Source organism: Drosophila hydei, unplaced genomic scaffold (assembly GCF_003285905.1).
Source record: "Drosophila hydei strain 15085-1641.00,03,60 unplaced genomic scaffold, DhydRS2 tig00000215-arrow-arrow-pilon, whole genome shotgun sequence".
Lineage (NCBI taxonomy): Eukaryota > Metazoa > Arthropoda > Insecta > Diptera > Drosophilidae > Drosophila > Drosophila hydei.
Genome location: NW_022045687.1, coordinates 542,948 through 563,418, shown reverse-complemented (window position 1 = coordinate 563,418; position 20,471 = coordinate 542,948). Strand labels below are relative to the sequence as shown.

Sequence of the window (20,471 nt, the reverse complement as noted above, 5' to 3'; positions counted from 1 at the left end):
GAAATAGCGACAACCTTCCAGGAACGTAACAAGATATGCAACTAGTGATGAGCAGCGTTGTCATTTTTGAAAATATATCACTCTGCGGGAGTGTTGCAGTGACTGTCGTATTTCGTGTTTGTCTATATATAGGGCCGAAAAAAGTGAAGCTCGAATCGAGCCAGATTCTAGATAAATTTTATAATTAATTAAAATTAGTTTAATCAATTATTGCAATTTAATAAGCAAATAAGAATGTTTATTTATATATCTAGTTGGATTGTTTATACTCTTGTCACAGTGACACGTACACGTTTTCTGCTCATCTCTAATGTGTAGGCAGCACGCAACACTTGTTTGGTATATGTGCTGTTGTTGTTTTTCGCAGGTAAAATTGTGTGTGTGGGTGCGCATGCGCTTATACAAGAGTGCGAGTGTGTCTGTCTGTTTGTATGTGTGTGAATTTGCCGAAAAACTTGTTTGCAGGAGTAGAGCCATGAAATCAGTTAGTTTTCGGCATTCAAGGCAAACAGAACGGTAGTAGAGGAACAGAAATTGAAAAGTGGAAAGAGTATTTGGAAATAAATAGTTATTGCTCCTTCGTTGGAAATCACAGCCACAAGATGAGCAAAGAGCAGATCGAAGGTGGCGACTCGGCAATGAAATCCACCTCAGAGTTTGCTAACAAGACGCTGCAGGACTACGAGGTGCTGGCCGTGATGGGCAATGGAGCCTTTGGCACCTGCTACAAGGTTAAGGATAAGACCACTGGTGTACTCTACGCCTGGAAGGGCATGAACTACGATGAGCTGGACGATGATAAATGTGAATCTCTCATATCCGAGATAACTGTGCTCCGTCAGCTGCAGCATCCGAATATTGTGCAGTACTATCACCACCTGGTTAATCGCGAGGCCAAGTCCATTTACATTGTGATGGAGTGTTGCGACGGTGGCGATCTAGCCCAGCTGATACAGCGCGCCCGCTCACAACGCCAACGCTTCGAGGAGCCATACATTTGGCGTGTGCTCTTCCAACTGTGCCGTGCTCTGCAGGTCTGCCACAACAAGATACCCAGTGGAACGATTCTGCATCGTGATATCAAGCCTGCAAATATCTTTCTGGATGCCTGTGGGAACGTGAAGCTCGGTGATTTTGGTTTGGCACGCGTTCTGCGGCGCGATCAGAGTTTTGCGGCCAGCTTTGTGGGTACGCCACACTACATGAGCCCGGAGCTGGTCAAGGGCAGGCAATACGATCGCAAGAGCGATGTCTGGGCTGTTGGCTGTTTGATCTATGAGCTGTGCGCATTGCGTCCGCCGTTCCGTGGACGCGCCTTTGAGCAGCTCTCCGAGAATATAGCACATGGCCAGTTCAGCTGCATTCCTGCGGTCTACAGCGCTGATCTGCAATCGATAATTAGTTTTATGCTGGCCGTGGATCATGAGCAGCGACCGGGCATTGAGGTGATCACACGCCATCCGCTGCTGGTGCGGAATATAAAGCAATTGGTTGCCGAATTTCCTCGCCTTGTGGACGCCGGCGAGGATTTCCAGTTGCCCGGCATGGGCAAACTGTTTCCCGATTCGCCAGAGCTGTCCAGCACGCTATTTACGGAACAGTATAGCTTCAATGAGGGCTATGGCCAGCGACGTTTGAGCGTCACTGGCGTCTTTACGCCCGATCTGCGCAGCGAGCTCTTCTACTCGGCCAAGCGTCGCATCTTTGGCAGCAAGCAGTTGCTGAAATCGGATCCATCGCTCTACGAGAGCATCAAACGTGAGCACAGTCCGCAACGACTCACGCAGAACATATTCGATGAGGCGCTACAGAAGCGCATGCATGCAATACGAGCACAGGAGTCGCTCTTGGAGCAGCGCGCAAATGAGCTGTTAGCAGCCGAGCAGCGGGTGAAGGCAATGGAACGTGAGCTGCGGACTAAACTGGAGCAGGCAGAGCAGCAGGCACAGCTACAGAAACTGTGTAATTGCCAGGTGGTTCCGCCCGTGCCGCCACGCAAGCCGCTGGCCAAACGTCACGATGACACCTACTGCAGCATTGAGCTAAACGAGACCTCGCCAACGGTGGCCAAAATGAATCTGGCCATGATGACAGCGCCCAAGCAGCTGCAGCTGCAGCTGCAGAGCCAGGGCAATACATTGCGCAAGGTCACATTTCAATCACCTCCGAAATGCAGCAAGTATGCGTCGGAGCAGTCAGCGACGGCTCCCATTGCTCCGCCAGTGCTGCCGATGCAGACGAGTGTCTCCAGCAATGAGTCCGCCGAAAGCCAGGCGTCCAGCACGCGTCGCAAGTCCATTTTGTCGCTGTTCGGGCTGAGTCGAGTGAGCAAGGCGCCTGCCAAATCAGCAGCAGTCACAGCAGCTCCAGCTGCGGCCACGCATCAGCAACAGCTATCGCAGCAGCAGCGACGTCCGCCATTGGCTGCTAAGCTGCCAGCGACGCAGCAACTGCCGCCCCAAAAGCAGCAGCAGCAACAACAACAGTTCAACAACATGTGGACCAAGGAGCAGAAGCGCGCTGCCTTCGACTTGCTTGCGGCCATGAATGCGGCGGAAAAGGATTCGGCCAGCGTTGTGGCCGCGCGTCGTCAGCAGCTGCGCCAATCGGTGCGGGAGCGCAACAGCAGCATGCAACGCAATCGGGCGATGCGGCGCTCCCTCGTTCTGACAGCTGGTGGCGCACAGCCAAAGCCGTTGTTGCTTGGCTCGCGTGAGCAAATGCTGATTTAAATTGCAATTGAGGAATCGTTTTCGAGTTACTGAAGGGGGCGCTCAAAGTGGCCCGCCTTGTGATGTGGACTAAGTACCAATTTTTTTGTCAACCTTTTTTTTTGAAACGACAGTTTTGTTCCTATTTTATGTTTATATCGTATTTTTTAGTTGTAAGAAAAACCAATTGCGCTTTGTGCAATTTACAATGTAATAAAAGAAAAATTAGTGCCCAAAAAAAAAAAAATTGCACAGCCGTTATAATTCAATTGCTGTGCTGATCAGATCGATACCTATCGGAAGCTATTGCAGCAAATATCTGGTGCGATTGCCTTGCTCATGTCTCTTGTATAGTCAATATTATTAGTTGTTAGAAATTTAATTGTGGAAAATGATCACGACTTGTTAAATTAACAAGTGAATAGAAAATTGTGCTAAAAATGCTGAAACACGATATACACCAGTGATTGATAGGTGAATATCGATATTAGATGTATTGAGTATCAGTTGCATGGCTCATCTCTAGCATGCTATATTTAGCGGGTTTTTGTTTTTGTTTTCTTGTTTGTTTACATTTAAAATGTCGCCGCTTGTCGAGCAAGATGTTCCCGAATTTTTGTTACAACGTGATACAATCGCCTACTGCAGTCAGCTGCATGTTAGGAAATCCAAGTCTAGTCTTGTACTTGGGCGCAATCTTAAGTTTTATGAATTCCGCAAAAAGGAGTTGTTGCATCACATCGACCTTATGGAAACAAGCCTCCAGCAGCTCGCCACGAAACTTAAGTCGTACAATGGACCGCTCAGTAGATTTCTCATACGTGATGATGTGGCCGACAGCAGCGGCGATGCGACCAGTTACAGCATGCTGCACGTCCCTGAGGAGCTGCCCCTGAGCATAGGCAAATACGTTTGGCTGGGCGAGCACATTTACGTGCTGCTCCAATGCTGGCAGAAGTTGCTTGTACTTCGCCGACCAGATGAGCAAGGCGCCAGCTTTCAGCTCATTGCACAGCATGACAACCTAAACGAGTACAAGCTGGTCAGGGGACCCATACGGTATCAGGCCTATGTGGAGCTACAGTTTACTAATGGCAAGCGATTGCGCACCAATTTTCAAGGTAGTGAAGTGCCTGAGAGTCCTCTAGCCGGTAGCGGCAGCGGCACTGTTGCTGGCTTTAAGCGACTGATGCAGCGCGTCCATTGCGCACGCGCCGAGTTGCATTCGCAGCGTAGCCAAACTCAGCTGGACTTTGTGCAGTCACGCGAGCTGCAGGCCTTCGGTGTGCCAGGTCAGCGCTCGTTGTTGCTGGAGGAGAAGCAGCTGTTGCGACGCTGCGGCGACATATGGACGCGCATTTGTGGCGATTCTCTGGTGCTAGGCACCCTCCTAACCAACATGGCGGGCACAAGTTGCAACAGCACGCTGCACGCTCTGCGACCATTGCTGCGCCTGCCTCATGGCTCTGGCTTAAACTATGTTCATCGACTGTACGAGCTGCCGCTGCAGGCTGATGGCCAACCGCCGGAGGATTACGATAAGCTGGCCCAGTTCTGGGCCATGCAGCAGCAACAGTCCGGCAACAGTTTAGGCTGGCTGCCTGCCTCCTGTGTTGATCAGCTGCCACCTGAACGCAGCGCCGTGTTGCTTGTGCGTCTGCAGCTGGAGGATTTGCTAATGCTGGATAGCATACAACTGCTTGCTTTATACGAGCTGCAGGGCGAGTGCAAGCGACAGCTGCAGCTGCATATAGCCAGCATTAATGTGGCCGCAGTGCTGCAGCAACAGGAGCTGCATGTGCCGAGCTTTGCTCCGCATACGCTACATCAGGACTTTCTTGCTGTGATCATGACTCAGGCGGCGCACTGCGCTCTGCGACTAGTGTTTCAAGGCGTGGAGCAGCAAACGCAATTCGAGCAGCTGCTATTGATTAAACTAAACTTTGTGGCCACAACTGTGCCGCATGAGAAGCATCAACAGCAGCAATCGGACTGTAAGGATCTTAGTTATTTCTTCAAGCTAGTTGAATATCTAAAGAGTTTATATCTCTCGCACTCTCTCGCTCTACAGCCATGCAACTGCTGGATGACTCTTGTCCGCAGCAGGAGTTTGCCTTTGACAATGGCAACACGGATAGCAGCAATGGCTGCACAGCATCTGTCCATCGCATCTTCTATAATGGTCCGAAGCGGCTGCTTTTGCTGCGCAACGATCCTGGTAACCATTGGCATTTCTATGCCAGCAGTGAGACGCAGCTGTGCCTCTTGGTGAGTCGTCTGCTGCGTGATCTCTTGCAGCTGCATTGCAATCTATCGCTGATCGAGCTACAGGCAGAGGCATGCAGTGCGCCCTCAAATGCATCACTTCTATTGGAATCAGCGCTGCGCGACGAACTGCAAGCCCGAGCAGAGCTACTGCAGCAGCAACCACAGCGAGCGCAACTCCACGCCAGCACCTCAAAACGTCTCCATCAACTGGAAATGGTCAGCGATTCGCTGATAACTGTGATAAGGACCCAAACGCAGTCAAATAGCTAGCTGTTTGGGTAGTAGAGCATTTAATACTCGATGTTAATTCAAATTTTTATTTTCTTTATAATTTTTAATAGTTTTAATTGTTTTTGTATACAACATGTGCGGTCATAATATATGTTTTATAGTAGACAAATGTTTCATGCTTTATTTAAAGGTTTGCAAATGTAAAAAAAAGTAAAACTTTAGCTTGGACGGAAAGTTTTATACATACATACATGTGAGCTTATCCTAAACAGGCATATATATGTATATGATATATAGGATTCAACTGCATTACATTTGCATCTTAAGCAATTTGCATAATTAAGCAAATTGTTCAGAAACATTTACATTTTTATATACAACAAAACTTAAAACTAATTTAAAGCACTTCAAATGAAGTTTGTTGGGAATTGTAGAATATATAAAAACATATATACATATCTAAGTTTATAGTTTTTCAGAAAATTTTTGTGAGCTTCGAGCACTGCAACTGCTGCGTCGCTGCTGCTCCTCGCTTTTGATAATATTGTCAAGGACATTCTCTAGATTTTGTGTTGCGGCCGAGAGTTCGGCATTGTCGCTGTACGAGTCTTCGACAATCTCTCTGACCTTATTTAGCAGCAGCTTAAAGTTAACCATTTCCGTATCACGCATATCCACATTGACAGACTGCTCCAGCAATGCGCCCAGCGGCAGCTGCTGCTGTTGTTGCTGCTGCATGGCGGAAGCAGCTTTGGGCAACAGGCTCGAACGCCGCTGATCGAACCACAAACTAATATCGCTCAACGAATAATCCGACTTATTGGCCTCCAAGTAGCTGCGATTCAGTTCAGCGCCGTTGACTAAGAGATAGAAAGAGAGAGAGAGATCAGTTTTGTCTAGCAATTTGTTAGTCATGAGATTAATATATTTGTTACGCACTTGAATGTGTTAAATTGGCGCCCACTGGAGCGTACATATCATATGGAGCTGGTGCTGCAGGCGCCGGTGGCACACGTTGTGGCGTGCTGGCATTTAGAAAAGTGGAGCTGATCAGCGGTGCAGCAGAGGAAGCACGCTGAAAACACATCAAATGATAAGTTATATAAGTTATAAAATATATATATATAACACCCACCGATAGCTGACGCATATCCTCAATTATTTGCAGCAAGAAACTTTGATGAGCGCTCAGAAATTCACATATTTGAGCACTGGATGTGCTGGACAGCAGTTGCAGTTGCGTCTCAAGTTTGCTGCAAAAAGCACCAGAGGAAGCGTGTGAAAAGCGTTGTAAACGTGATTAGTGTTTGCTACTTACGCATTTTGTAGTAGTACACGATCGATAATGGATTGCAGACGCTCCGAAGCATTGCTCGCCAGGCCTGTTAGGGAACCTGCAACAGCAAAAAGTAAAGATGTAGATTATTATTGAATGGTACAAAATGTTAAGCTGTTGGCTTCAACTTAATCATTTGTCCTATTGTAAGTTCTTGCTAAGTCCTTTCGACTTTGGCCGGCTGACTTGTCAGTCATGCATGCTTGACAGAACATCGGTAACTGGTTTATATAAGTGAGCTAGTCAACTTATATAACTGATTTCTTTTTGATATAATATATCAAATACTTCTCTCATGACATACAGAGTTCCTGTTGTGGTTGCTGCTGCAGCTGTGGCTTCTCATTGGGCGACGCCTTAATGCGCAGCGTCGAATTGCTGCGAATGCTGCGCGTCTCGGCTGGAATGGGTGCCAATTCGGTAGCATTGTTGGGCTGACCGACACCAGCGGCGCTTTCTTGTGCATTGCAAAAGCCGCGTCGCTCCTCTTCCTCTGCATCGGCGCGTTGGCTTTTCTGCGTATAGGCAAACCAGCCGCAAAGGCGTGCCAAATAGTGGGTCCAGCGCTTCGGTTGCGGCTGATCCTCGACAAAGACTTCGCACATGCGATGCGAAGGCTCATGCTTGCCGCTCACATGCACGGCCGAGGCAAAGCAGGGTAGACACAGCGATACATCGCGACACACCTGGCACTTGAAACGTATTCCAATGATATGTTCCAGGCGACAGCCGGCGCACTGATTGCTGTGTATTAAATGTTCCGTATCTTCGATGCGTTTGATCAGTGCCAACAAATTGCCATAGATAAGAAATCGTGTCTGGGTATGCGACCATAAGTTGTGAAACTGCTGTTCGCTAAGGCCGGCGAGTCCGTGTGGACAACGTGCAAAGGACTGCTCCAGCATAGGCTGCAGATTGTGGGGGCCATAAGCCTTCGTTTCGCCGAGATAGCTAAGCAGCTTACTGAGCGTGTGTAAAAGCTGTTCGAACGCATAGCGTGAAACACACTGTGATTTGGCATCCACCAGCAGGCTGTAGAAGTCACCAACCATGTGCTCGCTGCTATAAAGTTTGCAGAGCAGCAAAAATGTCACCTTGATCTCCAGTAGTGAAATGGAGTGACGACGTTGCCTGCAAAGCAGTAAGATAGAAAGACGGATACACATATGAATAGCACAGGCAACACATACGGATCGTAGATATTCCAAAAGAAGTTAGCCAATAGCGCTGTAGCCGTGTCAAGTTGATAGTTTTGTGTTTTAGTAAAGTGACCCAGTTTCTCGCAGGCGAAATATATGTCATGCAGCAGGGAGGTGAGCTGAAACGGCGGCACCATCAAATTCAAATTACTATTGCCACTGCTTACGGGCATGCCATGCCGTTCCAATATGGCCAGCACTAGTTTATAGGGTATTTTACTAGCTGTAAATATTGAGTCATAAATCAAATGCATTTTATATGTATATGCGAATATAACCCCGTTGCTTACTGTGAAATATCTTTTGCAGCGCGACAAATTTGCTGGCGCAGCGATAAACAGTATATTTGTAATTGCCATAGTCCAATTGCAATTTGGTTATTATCTCTGTTAAGTTTGAGGCAACTTGTTGCGGCACCTGTTGCGTTTTGCTTTCTAGTTTTTGTCCTTTGTTGTTTGCCAAGGACGCAACGGCGGCGGCGCTTGTGCGCAGCGTTGTCATTTGCGTGTTAACTGCAGTGCTCAGCATATTGCACAGTTAGTCTATTACACTTGGCACGTTTTTGTTTTATTATTTAATTTGTATTTCAAATATAATTTACAGCGTCGTTTTCTTTCGTTTCTGGCGTTCCCCACGACGTTCGTTAGCGCAAAAGTCAAATTTGAAATGAATGTGTGGCAACGCTGTTGCGCATGCGCTTAACAACACTGCAGTGCTGCCAGCTGATGCAACACTACGGCCGTTGCGCTTTGAATTTTCTCAAAATTGAGTTGGCGTTCTGCATTAAATTTGCTAGAAAAACAAAAAGGTTCTAAACAAGAATCACTTATATATTATTACGATAAACATTTAAACGACACGCCCACATATGAGCAATGCAACAATTGCGTAGGGTAAGTATGCAGATCACAAATGATTTGCAAATGTCGCTATCGATATTCATATCGATTATTTTAAATTACCTTATTAGTTATCAATATGTTTAAACTATTCCCATACTAATGGGACGCTTGAGTCCTCGAAAATCATTTAATAAAGACAAATATGTATATGTCATGTAGCTGCTTGCAATCTAACAGGGCTAACAGTTCACTATATATTGCCTTGGCCTAAAGCATTCTGCACAGTGTCCTTGATCATCATACCCTTCTAAGCCATTCTCATATAATATTAACAGTTTCTTTATGAACATCTATGCATAGTTATGTGTCTTTAATATAATCTATGACAAAAATGTCATAAACTCAGTATGTGACGTCCACTCTCAAGCTGCTGATTGACTAGCTGACAAATTGTTGCAGTCATGTCGTTGCCCCACCCAATTCCCACCTGTGCGAAATGGTTCAAATGTCATAACAAGATGGAGCACACATGTCATGCCAACACAAGGCTTATACATATACACATACATACATATGTAAGTACATCACAGACACTGGCACACACATTCACACAAATCCACATACACAATTGCAGTTGCATTTGCATGCACAGTGTACAATGGCGGACAGAGAGCTGGGTCTGGGAACAATAAGAAGCATGTTGGGCGTCGTTGGCGTCCAACTGCCTGCACCAGGCAATAATAATTCGCCAGTGCCAGTCATTGACAATGTCGGTGCCATAATGGCTCTCCACTGACTGACTGACTGACTGACTGCTGCAGCAATTCGAATACCCTGTACCGATAGTTCTGTCAAAAGGGTATATACACTAAATACTGTTGTTTCTGTGGGCGTCGTCTGAAAAATTCCCGATCTAAATGTGAAGATATTGTATATTATTTTATTTTTATTTATTTTTTAACTTGGAAATTTTTACAAAATCCTATCAAAGGTTAGATAACTTGTCATTGTATATTTTAATTACAGAGTATTGTGTAGTGTCATATGCCGACTGCCATATTTGTTGCTTTTGTTGTCAACGCTGCCGACAGAGGGCGCTACACCTACAATTGTGAGAGTCGTCTAAATGAATGAATTAAGTCAGCCATGTGACATAACTGGAATGACCGCCCAGCTGCTGCTGCTGATGCCCAAAGTCCCAGTCTCAGTCGCTGGCTTACGCTGAGCCCCTTAGTCCCCTGGATGGAGTCGCTGCAGAGGCAACTGCTGCCAACGCCTCACGTTGAACATTTGCCACATTGTTTTGTTGCTGTCATTCCTGACGCCTTCTCTGCTGCTGCTCTTGTTGTTGTGATTACGTATTTGTTGGCCGTTGCCAAAGTTATATGGCGCACACGTACAACAGCAGCTCCCGCTGCAGGACAATGGCAAATGCCAGAATGCAAATGGCGTGTGGACGTGAACGAATCGCGCACACGGCGCAAAATGTTGTTGGCCTGCCCTCTTCAATTACATATGCAGGCCGTGGGAAGCTGAACTCATCACATTGCACTTAGCGAGGAGCGTGACACGTGACACGAACAGAAATGCAAATGAGCCGTATAGTTAAAAGTGCACGTGCATGCATGCAAACATACATACATAAAATAACGTAAAAAGAAGAAAAACTATGCATAAATGTAATTTAATTGATAATAATTAACATAATTGATTATAGTACATTATGAAGTAACGATAGTCTTTTGCCTTGTGCCTGATGCACCTAAGGCACATCTCTAAATCGAATAACCAGTTACTCCGGTCTGGCGTCCAGCGCGCCAATTAAGCAACAAAAGCTTGGCCGCTTGGTGTGGGGCTGCGCCTTTAGCATTACCGTTACCGTTACCGTTGGCATCGTCGGCGCGGCCATGTTGACGACTTGGCCGCCATTAAAACGAAGCGACGTTGTGAAATGTTTTGATGAAGCCAATGCCCGCTCCCACCCTGCCGCTAGTCCCAACAACTTGTCTCTGCTCAACTTTTAAAGCGATTGTTTTTTTTGTTGCTGCTTTTTTTGCTTCTGTTTGTTGCACATTTTGCAACAAAGTTGCCTCGAGATGCCGTTGCTCAGTGTAGTGGCCAATACGTTTGCCAAATGGCTGCAGCGACCGGCGTCCGACTTCTATGGCCCCGGGCATTCAATTTCTCTTAACATTTTGTTGTTGTTTTTTTTTTATTTTTATTTTTTATTGTTTAAAGAGAGAAGCAAGAAACAACAACGCAAATGGGGGGAGAACAACTTGAAGTCTGTGCGCACAACAAGTGGACATGGAGTAGGAGCCAAGATGGCTGCCTGCTTGGCTGCCTGCCTGGTTGCTTGGCTGCATGCTGCATGGCTGCATGGCTGCCTGACTGCCTCGCTGCTAGTTCGTATGTTGCTCGTTAACGGTAATGGGAGCAGAGGCTGGTCTATTACGGGTCACGTGGATGGTTTAATTATGACTTTCAGTGCTTGCACTATTATCACATAATAAAAAATGCATTTGCTACTAATGATGTGGATTTTGGAATGTGCAGTATTTTATTTCATTAGATGCATTGAAAATTGAAAATTGAAAATTTGCGCAAAATGCTGACTTTAATTTAAGCTTCAAATCACATTGGACCACATTGCCTAAAATGTTCGTCGTGCTGTGAGTCAAGCACGTCAGTTAAAGCACTTTGTGATCACGTCCATAATTACTGGATTGAAATCGTTTGTCATTTTAATCGGAAGTGTGCAATGAAATGCATATGTTTTCTTTTCAGCCATTTAAATGTTTGCTGCTTTTTGTACTGCCAGCGCGTGTGCAAACATGCCCATCGCCTATTTATTTATCCGCGAAATGCACACCTCAGCAAAGTGGCAGTCATTTATTTATTTATGTGCCAATAAAGCCCACAATGTTCGCGGCGCTATGTCACTTCCATTTATGGAGACAGGAAATGAAATGGAATGTAAAAATATTCATTGCGTTTGCTCATTGCCTATTTTTTTTCACTTGCACATTACAAGAATAATATCGATTGGCGATCGCTTGACACGCGCCCATCTCTCATGCAGATCGACTGCTCTTTAAAAACAAAATGGTGTCGGAGAGTGCGAATGTCATGGCTGCTCATTTCAAATCGATCAAGTTTGAATGACAACTTTTCATATCGGCAGGAGAGAGACGGAGACAGAGGGATAGCGAGAGTAAATATTAAAGCGTCTGGTGATTGGCGTTCGCTGCTGACTGGCCGACGTCAATCCAATTAGTTGCGGACAGTGCAAACACGCAGCGTCCGGCATCGTCTACTCAGTTTCACTCCGAATGTGGCTGCCGGGCAATAAAAATGAAAACAACAACAAAGAATAATATCAGCAGCACCAACAACAGCAGCACCCAGCAGCAGCAGCTGCAACAATAACAACAGCTGCCCAAGTGGTATGAAGAAGGAAGCGAAAGGACATGGATCCATGCCGAACGGGGACACATTCACGCGCGTTGGCACGTGTACAGTGAACGTGTGTGTTTTTGTGTTGCTGTTGTTGTTGTTGTTACTTTATGTATTGTTGCTGTGCATTGGTAAGTTGATGTGGGTGATGGACGCGCACGGAGAGTAGCTTTTAAATACCTCGCATATGCTGTAGGGTATGATATAACCATGTCAGTTTCTGTCTTGCTATATGCTCCACTATCTTAATGAGTTATAGTTTTATACCATATAATCAATAATATTTATTTTGTCCCGTTAAAATTTTCCTTTTTTAAAAATCGATATTTGTGGATTTCGAATTTATCAATAATATTTATTTTGTCCTGTTAAAATTTCATTTTTTTAAAAATCGATATTTATCGATTTCGAGTTTTCTTTTTATATTTAAAAATATTGAGAGTTGGATATTTAAGCTACTGCTTATCGATTTAGAGTCCACTTTTTACGTGATATAAGCTATAAATCACATTTGAATATCGATGCTTATCGATATTTATTCGATATTAAGTTAATTTGTACTTTAAAATCGTATGAATAACTTGATAATTAAGTACTCCGCATTTAAATAACAAATAATATAATATCGCTATATATTGATAAACAGTTGTCTCTTAGAGCTTGTGATATTTATCGATTTTAAGTCTTCTAAAGTGCTGAATACACATAATTTGCAAAAAAACAGGGTATTACTTAGGCCATTCCTGAGAAGAGTTTCTTCTCCACGTCCAGTTTTTTCTTGGGTTTTCAACTATTTATGAGGTTGAGCTGTTTGCTTAGTTTTATTATATTGCAAAAGGACTTGTGACTTGTGTCATAATTTAATAATGTCCGAGGGCTTTCAATGAAATCATTCTTCAAATTTAATAGTCCCTTAATTTTAATTGGATTTCACATCGAAATCGCAAAATGTTTAGAACGTTCTTTTAAGAAATGAAGATTGTTGTAATGGATATATGAAAACATTTCATCTATTTTCTGTTTAGTTGAGCTTCCTCGCCCACCGCTGCTGCCCTTGCCGAGTGTTCACTGCATTCCACTCCAAATTGTCTGTGCTTTGTGCCAATTAGCAACTAATTTACGCTCATTTTATTTTGTCGTACTCAAATACAAATTCCATTCAACCAAAACATTTTCAACAAAATTATTTCAAATTGAGATACGAATTTTTGTCTCATTCAGCTTTACTCATTTTTAGCTGACTAGCTAATAACTTGTATGCCAAACAAAAGCGATGGACGTGTGGGTGACTGGCTAATAGATATGCTGTTATATTGAGAAGCGAACTCAGAAAATTAAAATTAATTCCAACGGGCAAAATTATATTAAAAAATGTAGAACAAGTTGGTTTTTTTTTTATATTATAAGAAAGTCTATCAACTAAGTTGGCTTTTTTAATAAAAATTTTCGTAATTACTGTTATCGATTTCATGGCAAGTTATCGATCTAGTGTGTGCATTCTGCTGCTACTTATTAAAAACCTTGCTACAAAAAGCTTTCCTTAAGAAATTTTTCGCTTTGCTAAAAAATATTTTTGTTATCGATTTCGGCCTAGTTATCGATTAATTTTCAATTTTTAAACGACATGTTCAAGCTCAAAATGCCCCACAGTGCGAGCATTTTGAATGGGTAGACTTTATAAATGGAGATATTTTGTATATATTTGTATTTAGAATTTCAATAAACTAATCAAATATGTGAAAATGCATGGAAAAGGAGGAATGCAATATAGCAAACGAAGCACTTTGGATAAACCACACGCTCGAGTCCAACAACGTTCAAATGGCCAACGGACGACTGTTGATGAAGATTGGAGGCGTTGGATGCGCTGCATGCGTTGCTGGAGTGGGAGACGACGACGTTGATGTGGGCTGGTGTAGGTGTCTTCATTGGCATCAGCTTTAATTAAAAAGTTACCTGCAAAAATGTATAGCTATTTTTGCCTGGCAGCCATTGCAAATGTTTGCCCGACCAGACCAGAGCAGAGCAACGCAGGACGAAGGCGCAGCCCTGAACCGAAAGGCAACCCAAGCAAACCAAACTAACCCATCGAAGCTGCCAGTCAATGGAATTTTACAGGTTTTGCGGTGCTAGCTAAACTTTCTATTAGATTGTGCCAACACTCGATGGCCTTGCACCCTCTGCTCGGAGCCAAGAACTACCCAAGCTCCAAAACACGTTTTCCTTCTCAATTATAGTTGCAGTGGCTCTGCCTCCCACTCTCTCTCTCCCCCTCTCTCTCTCCCTCTATCTTTGTCTTGGTTTTTAGTTGTATCCGTGTCCATATTCCGTGCAACTAGGTTAGTATAGCCGCCAGCACATTGGGCCAACTTTCAGCCACCCACTGCTGCCAGGCCACTTCCTCCTGGCTAGCCATTTGCCACATATTTCTTTATCAATTTGCGTTTACATATTGCATTTTAATGAATTTTCTGCTGCCAGTTTAAATTGCTTTAAGCCGTCTCGTTGCCAATTCGCACCCATTCACCGCATTCAATTGCAGCTCACCTCGGCAGCAGCTGCTTTAATGCTGCTCAAAGCTCTTCGCTCTTCGATTTTCAATTTTCAAATTTCAATTTTCAATTTTGCACAATTTCATCAAATTCTCAACTTTTGCATTTTGATAGCCAAAGTCTTGTGGTAATTGGAATTTGTGTAAGATTAATTCGAGTCCAATTTCAATTCATGTATTTGCAAAAGCCGCGTCCAGGACTTATCATTCCAGATCTTTCTGAAATATAAATAAAGATTTAAAGCTTCATTTGAGTGGAGCTCATGAAAAGCTGCTCCAAGACTTACTTCAAGTTAAGAGAATTGCTCATTAGTTACCGCACATGGACTCAATACCTTTAACGTAACATCGCCAGTGTCTCTAGCGGGGTATGCTTGACTATAATATACCTTTCCAGCTCTTGTTTCGCAATTAATTTTCTTTACAGTTAGTTTTATCACACGTTTTATAGATTGATAAAAAAAAACTTATTTAAAAATTAATTAAAAAAAGTTTTCTGAAAATTTCTGCCGTTTTGAAAATTATTTGAAAAAAAGAAAATATTTAAAATTTTAAGTTTGTAGATTTCAAATTTGATTAATTTGTATTGCTTTTTAAAGTAAAGTTCATTTGAGTTTTTTTATTATTATTTTTTAATTTATTCGAAGTTTAATATTTTATTCAAGCTCCTTTTCAAGTTGCTTCAAAATTGTTTTAAAATATTTATAATATTTATATAAATGTTAATAATTGACCATAAATAATTTTTTTTAAGTATAAACTCTAGATTGATTCTATATTTATATTTAAAAATAAGTACATAAAATTTTAAATTACTTTTGTTTTTTTTTAAGTTGTTTAATTTTTTTTTTCAAATTTAATTGCTATTTTTTTTTAAATTTTTTTCATTATGTTAAATTGTTTTTATTATTCTTACAAAAATTTTTAAATTGTTGAAAATTTTTTTACAATTTTTTATATTGTTTTTAATCTTTAAAATTAAAAATTTTTTTTTTTAATTTTTAAATTTTGTTGATTTTCTTTTAATTTTTAAGATTGTAAATAAAAAATTTTAAAAATTTTTTAAACATATTTTTAAATATGTTTAAGTGTTTAAATTCTTAAAAATAAATTTTGTTGTCATAATTCGGTCAGAAATGAATTTATGAATAGTTATTTATGTGCTAAATTACCTATGTATAAATATATACATGCCATATACAAGGCATATACCCGTTTACAATTGCACTTAGGGTATACAATTAAGGAAAGTATCTTTCAACGAATCATGTCTGTTGTGTCATTTCACATAAGAAAAATACTTAATCTCAAGTAGACTCTCCCCACATACTCTCCCTCTCTGTCTCTCTCTCTTTCTCTCTGTCCCTATCTATCTGTGTCTCTATCATTTCCTCTGAAAGACATTCACTTGAAACATATTGCACTTTTATTTAGAGCAAATTCAATGGAGGTGAACATAATTTGAATACAAATCGTTGCATATTTGTTTTGATGGTCATTGCACAGTTTTTGGATAGCCAGGGCAGGGCAGAGTGGACAGCAAGCTGCTTGGCAAGTGGCGTCATCCCTATCTGCGTCAGCGTCAGCGTCAGATTCAGGAATCCTTTTCGTTGTGGTTGCGGTTGTTATGTATACCCCGTAGACATATTTTCATCTATTTGGGGTAGCTTGTTGCTGGAAATCGATAAATATTGATATAAAGCATCGATTGCAATTCAATAGTTAAAGACATTTGCTTCGTTTTCAGCGCTTCATACATCTATCTTGAAGTATCGATAAATATCGTGCTCATTGCTGAGGGTTTAATAACTGCTTAAGGTATAGGGTATCTTCGAGTCTAGTGTCTTATCATATTTTTTATATATATCATACCCATTCCGAGCTCTTGTGTTTCTTGTAGTGTCAGCTGCTCTTGTCACTTTCATTTACAGGGTATCAGCGAGGTGTATATACTTGCAATGGGATTGCCTCCTAGTTATATAAATCTTAAGACCTAATTTGAAAACAGGGTATCTTCCAGACGTATATGCCTGATTCAAGCTTTTGTCTACCTAGATTTACTTGTTATTGATATATTTTGATAGTTCCGATCTAGCTAAGCTGCACATTAAAAAGCAGGGTATCTGCTAGTCGTATGCTTTTGTGTCAAACAGGGTATCTGATAGTCGGACACATCCTGACATCCGTTCAAGCAAGCAAGAGAAAAAAAATTGTAGAAGCTGCTTACAGGTTTAGCTGCTCGTTGGCTATGTATAGGGTAACTACAGGTCGGGCATGCTCAACTAGTTGTTGTTGTTGTCGTTGTTGCTTGATGTATTTCATGAATTCTTTATCTAGTTGGTTGCCAGTTGCCATTTGGTAAGTTGCGAAAGTGAAATGCGAGTCGCACCGCACGACAGGATGCAGCTCCAGTTGCCCCAGCCAACATGCCCCCAATCCCCCTGCTGGCAACATTATGACGGCTCGAACTTATTTTATGGCTTGAGTAAAATGAGCAGCAGCAGCAGCGGCAGCATTCATAGCATTCATCAGCTGTGGGCGGTCGGCGCAATTGTCAAGTGCAGCGAATGCGGCATGCGGCATGTGGCATGCAGCAAATGTAGTCAACTGGTATTTGTGGCAATAGCAGTCGTTGGCGAAGCCTGTGTCAAGCTTTGTGTGCCATGCAAAACATGCGCAAATATTTAACGCAGCTGCTGCCTGCTTGCCTGCTAGCATGTTGCATGTTGCATGTTGCATGGCATGAGCATGTCGCTAATGTGGCGTCAAAACGTTTGGCAAGTGTCGCCGCGCTGCGGCTTAACATAAACACTGATCAATCTCAATCACACTCGTGGGGGCGTATCTCTCAGTGTGTGTGTGTGTAGGTGTGTGTGGGTGTGTGTGAGTGTGTGTGGTTGTGTGTGTTGGCGCGCACACATTGGTTACAATGATGATTGAGCAGCTGACAAATACCGTTACACGCGCAGCTCATGCATAATTAAAGCTAATGCGCTTCTCCACGTACAGTTGTGCATTACGCCTATCGTCTATCGTTATCGATTAATTACATAATTTAGTTTCATTTGGCTGGCTAATCGCCATTTGCCTACACATATATATATTTCTAAGTCTATAACAATATATCATAGTATTTATCACATTTGCCGTGAACACGCCCCTTGCGTTTCACCTGACCGCAATACCTGCCGTAAAACCCACAGCAGGCAAAAATAATGCCATGGATTATGTTGACATATGCTGAATGTGGGCCAAACGGGCTTTGCAGCTACATATTTTATATATATTTATACGTATATATATATATATATATATATATCAATCTCTATATGGTTGGGGCGTGTGTGTGTGAGCGGCAATAGAAATTCATAGAAAAATTATTTATTCTAGAGCTTTAAATGTCAAAGGCAGTCCACGTTTCTGAAATAGAAAAGTTCGTGGCAGTTGGAGGTTGCTCTAAAAAGCGAGATTATATCAAAAAATCGTTAAGTTTGCTAATTTCTTAACTTGATTTAATAAGCAATCGATATTGAGCAGAATATGTGCTCTTACGTTTATCGATAACTATGAGTCCAGTTCCAATGCTGATATATCGATAACATATGTGTTTCCCTAAGGTGTCAACAATAATTTATATAGTTTATCGATAACTAATTGCAGTTTATCGATTGCTGATTGCAGTTTTTCTGTAAGCGTCAAATTCTAATGGTTATATATCGATAAAAACATGCTCGTTGGAAACTGTCAACAGATATATCACAATATATCGCCTATCGCTTATCGATTACTAGTTTCTGTTAATTTATTGTATAGCATTGCATTGCTGTATCGTTTAGTTCTAACAATCAATCGATTGATAAATGTATCGATTATCGATTATCACTTGTCATTAAGTTATAACAGATAACTATATTATGTTTATCGATAATATTCTTTAGGCAGAAAACTGCTTATTGCTTATCGATTGTTGGCTTTAGTGAAGTAGTCGATTAATTGAGTACTGCTATTTGAAACTATCGATTATTCTTTGTAGCTAAATTGAAGTCTATATACAGTTTTGTTGTTTATCGATTGCTTGCTGTACTGCATTGATAGCTTTCCACAATTTATCGCTTATCGATTTTCATTTATAGTGTCAGTTCTTAATGCTTATCGGTTGCTTGTATCTGTAACATTTGCCAGTTGGGCTTCTGTCTTCCATGCCAGCTGTCCTTCAAGGAACACCCATAATTATCAATGTGGCCGCCTCACCTGGCTCAGCTGGACAGAGGTGTTGCAGTTGCTGATTTTCAATTCTAATTTTAAATTGGTCAATGTCCGAGTGTCTCGTTCTTACAATTCGTTTGGCTGCAAAATTTGCCTTGAAAATGATTTATTAAAATCCATTTGCTGCTGGCTGAGCAAAGGGCGAACTGGAGAGCCATGCCAATTAGCTGTAACAAGTCTCTTATCGTATTCAAAGAGTCTCTAGTTGATACCTGAGAGCACTGAATGAATTCCAAGTTTTATTTTTTGAAATTTCAGAATGTTTAAATAAGTTTCTTAGCAAATTTATTGAATTTTAAGCGAATGAAAAATAATATAGCATACTTTTGTGGGCAATGATTGGATCTAGTTGCTGTTGGCTACGGCACATGGACCAATCATAGCTGGAGTTGCCCAAGGCAGCTCACCTTGTGCACGGCAGGTATGCCAATATGGGAGCTGCTGCCAATGGAATGCCAGTTGACACCGTGATGCTGCCCCGGAGTCTGCACGGATGTGCCACTGAAATACGCAATTCCGAGTGCCACTGAAGTCAAATGTCGTGGTGTCAGTTAAAACACCTGGCTTATGGCTGACCACAACACGCAAAACGAAATTAACACGTAAGAGTGCTCTACGTGGAGACTGCTCGACTAGGAGATACCCTTTGTAATGCGAAAAGCTCTGCTCTACTGCGTTTCTTAAGCACGAGAAAATACGAGAGATCGCTGCGTTCATAAGGAAGGAGTAACAGACCGGACGGACGGACGGACGGACGGACGGATGATTGGACGGTAGGGCGGGCAGTCGGCCATGGCTAGATTGACTCAGCTTATTGTTCAGTTCAAGTGTATATATACTTTATGGGATCCGCCACGCCTACTTCTGCCTGTTACATACATTATCAAAAAACATTCTAACTTGAACTTTCATTTGCAATGAGTTTAGGGTATAAAAATCTGTATTGGCTGCTGGGCACTTGTTTAAACAGCAAAGGCCGTAGTCTAGGCACTACGTCGGTGCCACACATCAACATAATTTGAATTTTCCTAGCTGGAGTTGACTGATTTGAAAAAGACTCAGTGTTGCATAGGCAGCTAGCAATTACTACTCATTGGGACGAAGTGGCTAGGCTAAGTGACTGAAAGGGGCACCCAGGGCATTCAGTCTGCATCTGTGCTGCCAAGAAACAAATTCTCTGGTTAGCAGGGAAATAAAATATGTGATTGCATCGAAATAGCTCTGAAATACAGAACTTAAAATAGAAAAGAAGAGAATTAGAAATAAATAAGTCTTGACTTAAGATGTCGATGTTAAGGCTTAGAGCTAAGAATTAAAAAAAACATAGCATACTTATATGGGCTTAAAGTTTTTACATAATTAGTTGTTATTACTATTTTAAAATATTAGAAAAATAATAAATATATAGAACTATAAATAGATTAGAATAAATAAGAAGATGAAAAACAAAAAAAAAATTATATATATATATATATATATATATATATATATATATATATATATATATATAAATATATCAGATCGAAGACAGGCTTAAAGCAATTAGCTGCATCAAATGAATATATTAACACTTATATATCTATATATATATATATATATATATATATATAT

At 41.8% G+C, this 20,471-nt stretch overlaps 3 protein-coding genes across 4 annotated transcripts; 2 read left to right on the top strand and 1 right to left on the bottom strand.

Annotated features, from left to right (window-relative positions):
- The first annotated feature begins 252 nt into the window (after positions 1–252).
- On the top strand, positions 253–2,943 carry LOC111598826 (serine/threonine-protein kinase Nek2). The gene has a single exon (XM_023314258.2). The coding sequence runs from the start codon at positions 603–605 to the stop codon at positions 2,730–2,732; it is 2,130 nt and encodes a 709-aa protein (XP_023170026.2). The 5' UTR covers positions 253–602; the 3' UTR covers positions 2,733–2,943.
- A 272-nt stretch (positions 2,944–3,215) lies between these two features.
- Positions 3,216–5,348, top strand: LOC111598865. The gene is made up of 2 exons (XM_023314313.2): positions 3,216–4,705; positions 4,783–5,348. The coding sequence occupies exons 1-2, from the start codon at positions 3,292–3,294 to the stop codon at positions 5,247–5,249; spliced, it is 1,881 nt and encodes a 626-aa protein (XP_023170081.2). The 5' UTR covers positions 3,216–3,291; the 3' UTR covers positions 5,250–5,348.
- A 262-nt stretch (positions 5,349–5,610) lies between these two features.
- Positions 5,611–8,398, bottom strand: LOC111598864 (dystrotelin). Of its 2 annotated transcripts, XM_023314312.2 has the most exons (7): positions 8,036–8,398; positions 7,737–7,968; positions 6,851–7,677; positions 6,529–6,604; positions 6,346–6,463; positions 6,150–6,285; positions 5,611–6,070 (listed from the first exon to the last, which is right to left on the bottom strand). In XM_023314312.2, the coding sequence occupies exons 1-7, from the start codon at positions 8,271–8,273 to the stop codon at positions 5,676–5,678; spliced, it is 2,022 nt and encodes a 673-aa protein (XP_023170080.1). In that variant the 5' UTR covers positions 8,274–8,398; the 3' UTR covers positions 5,611–5,675. The 2 variants fall into 2 exon arrangements, with proteins under 2 accessions (XP_023170080.1, XP_023170079.1); XM_023314311.2 differs by having other exon boundaries at positions 6,150–6,463.
- Between the last annotated feature and the right edge of the window lie 12,073 nt (positions 8,399–20,471).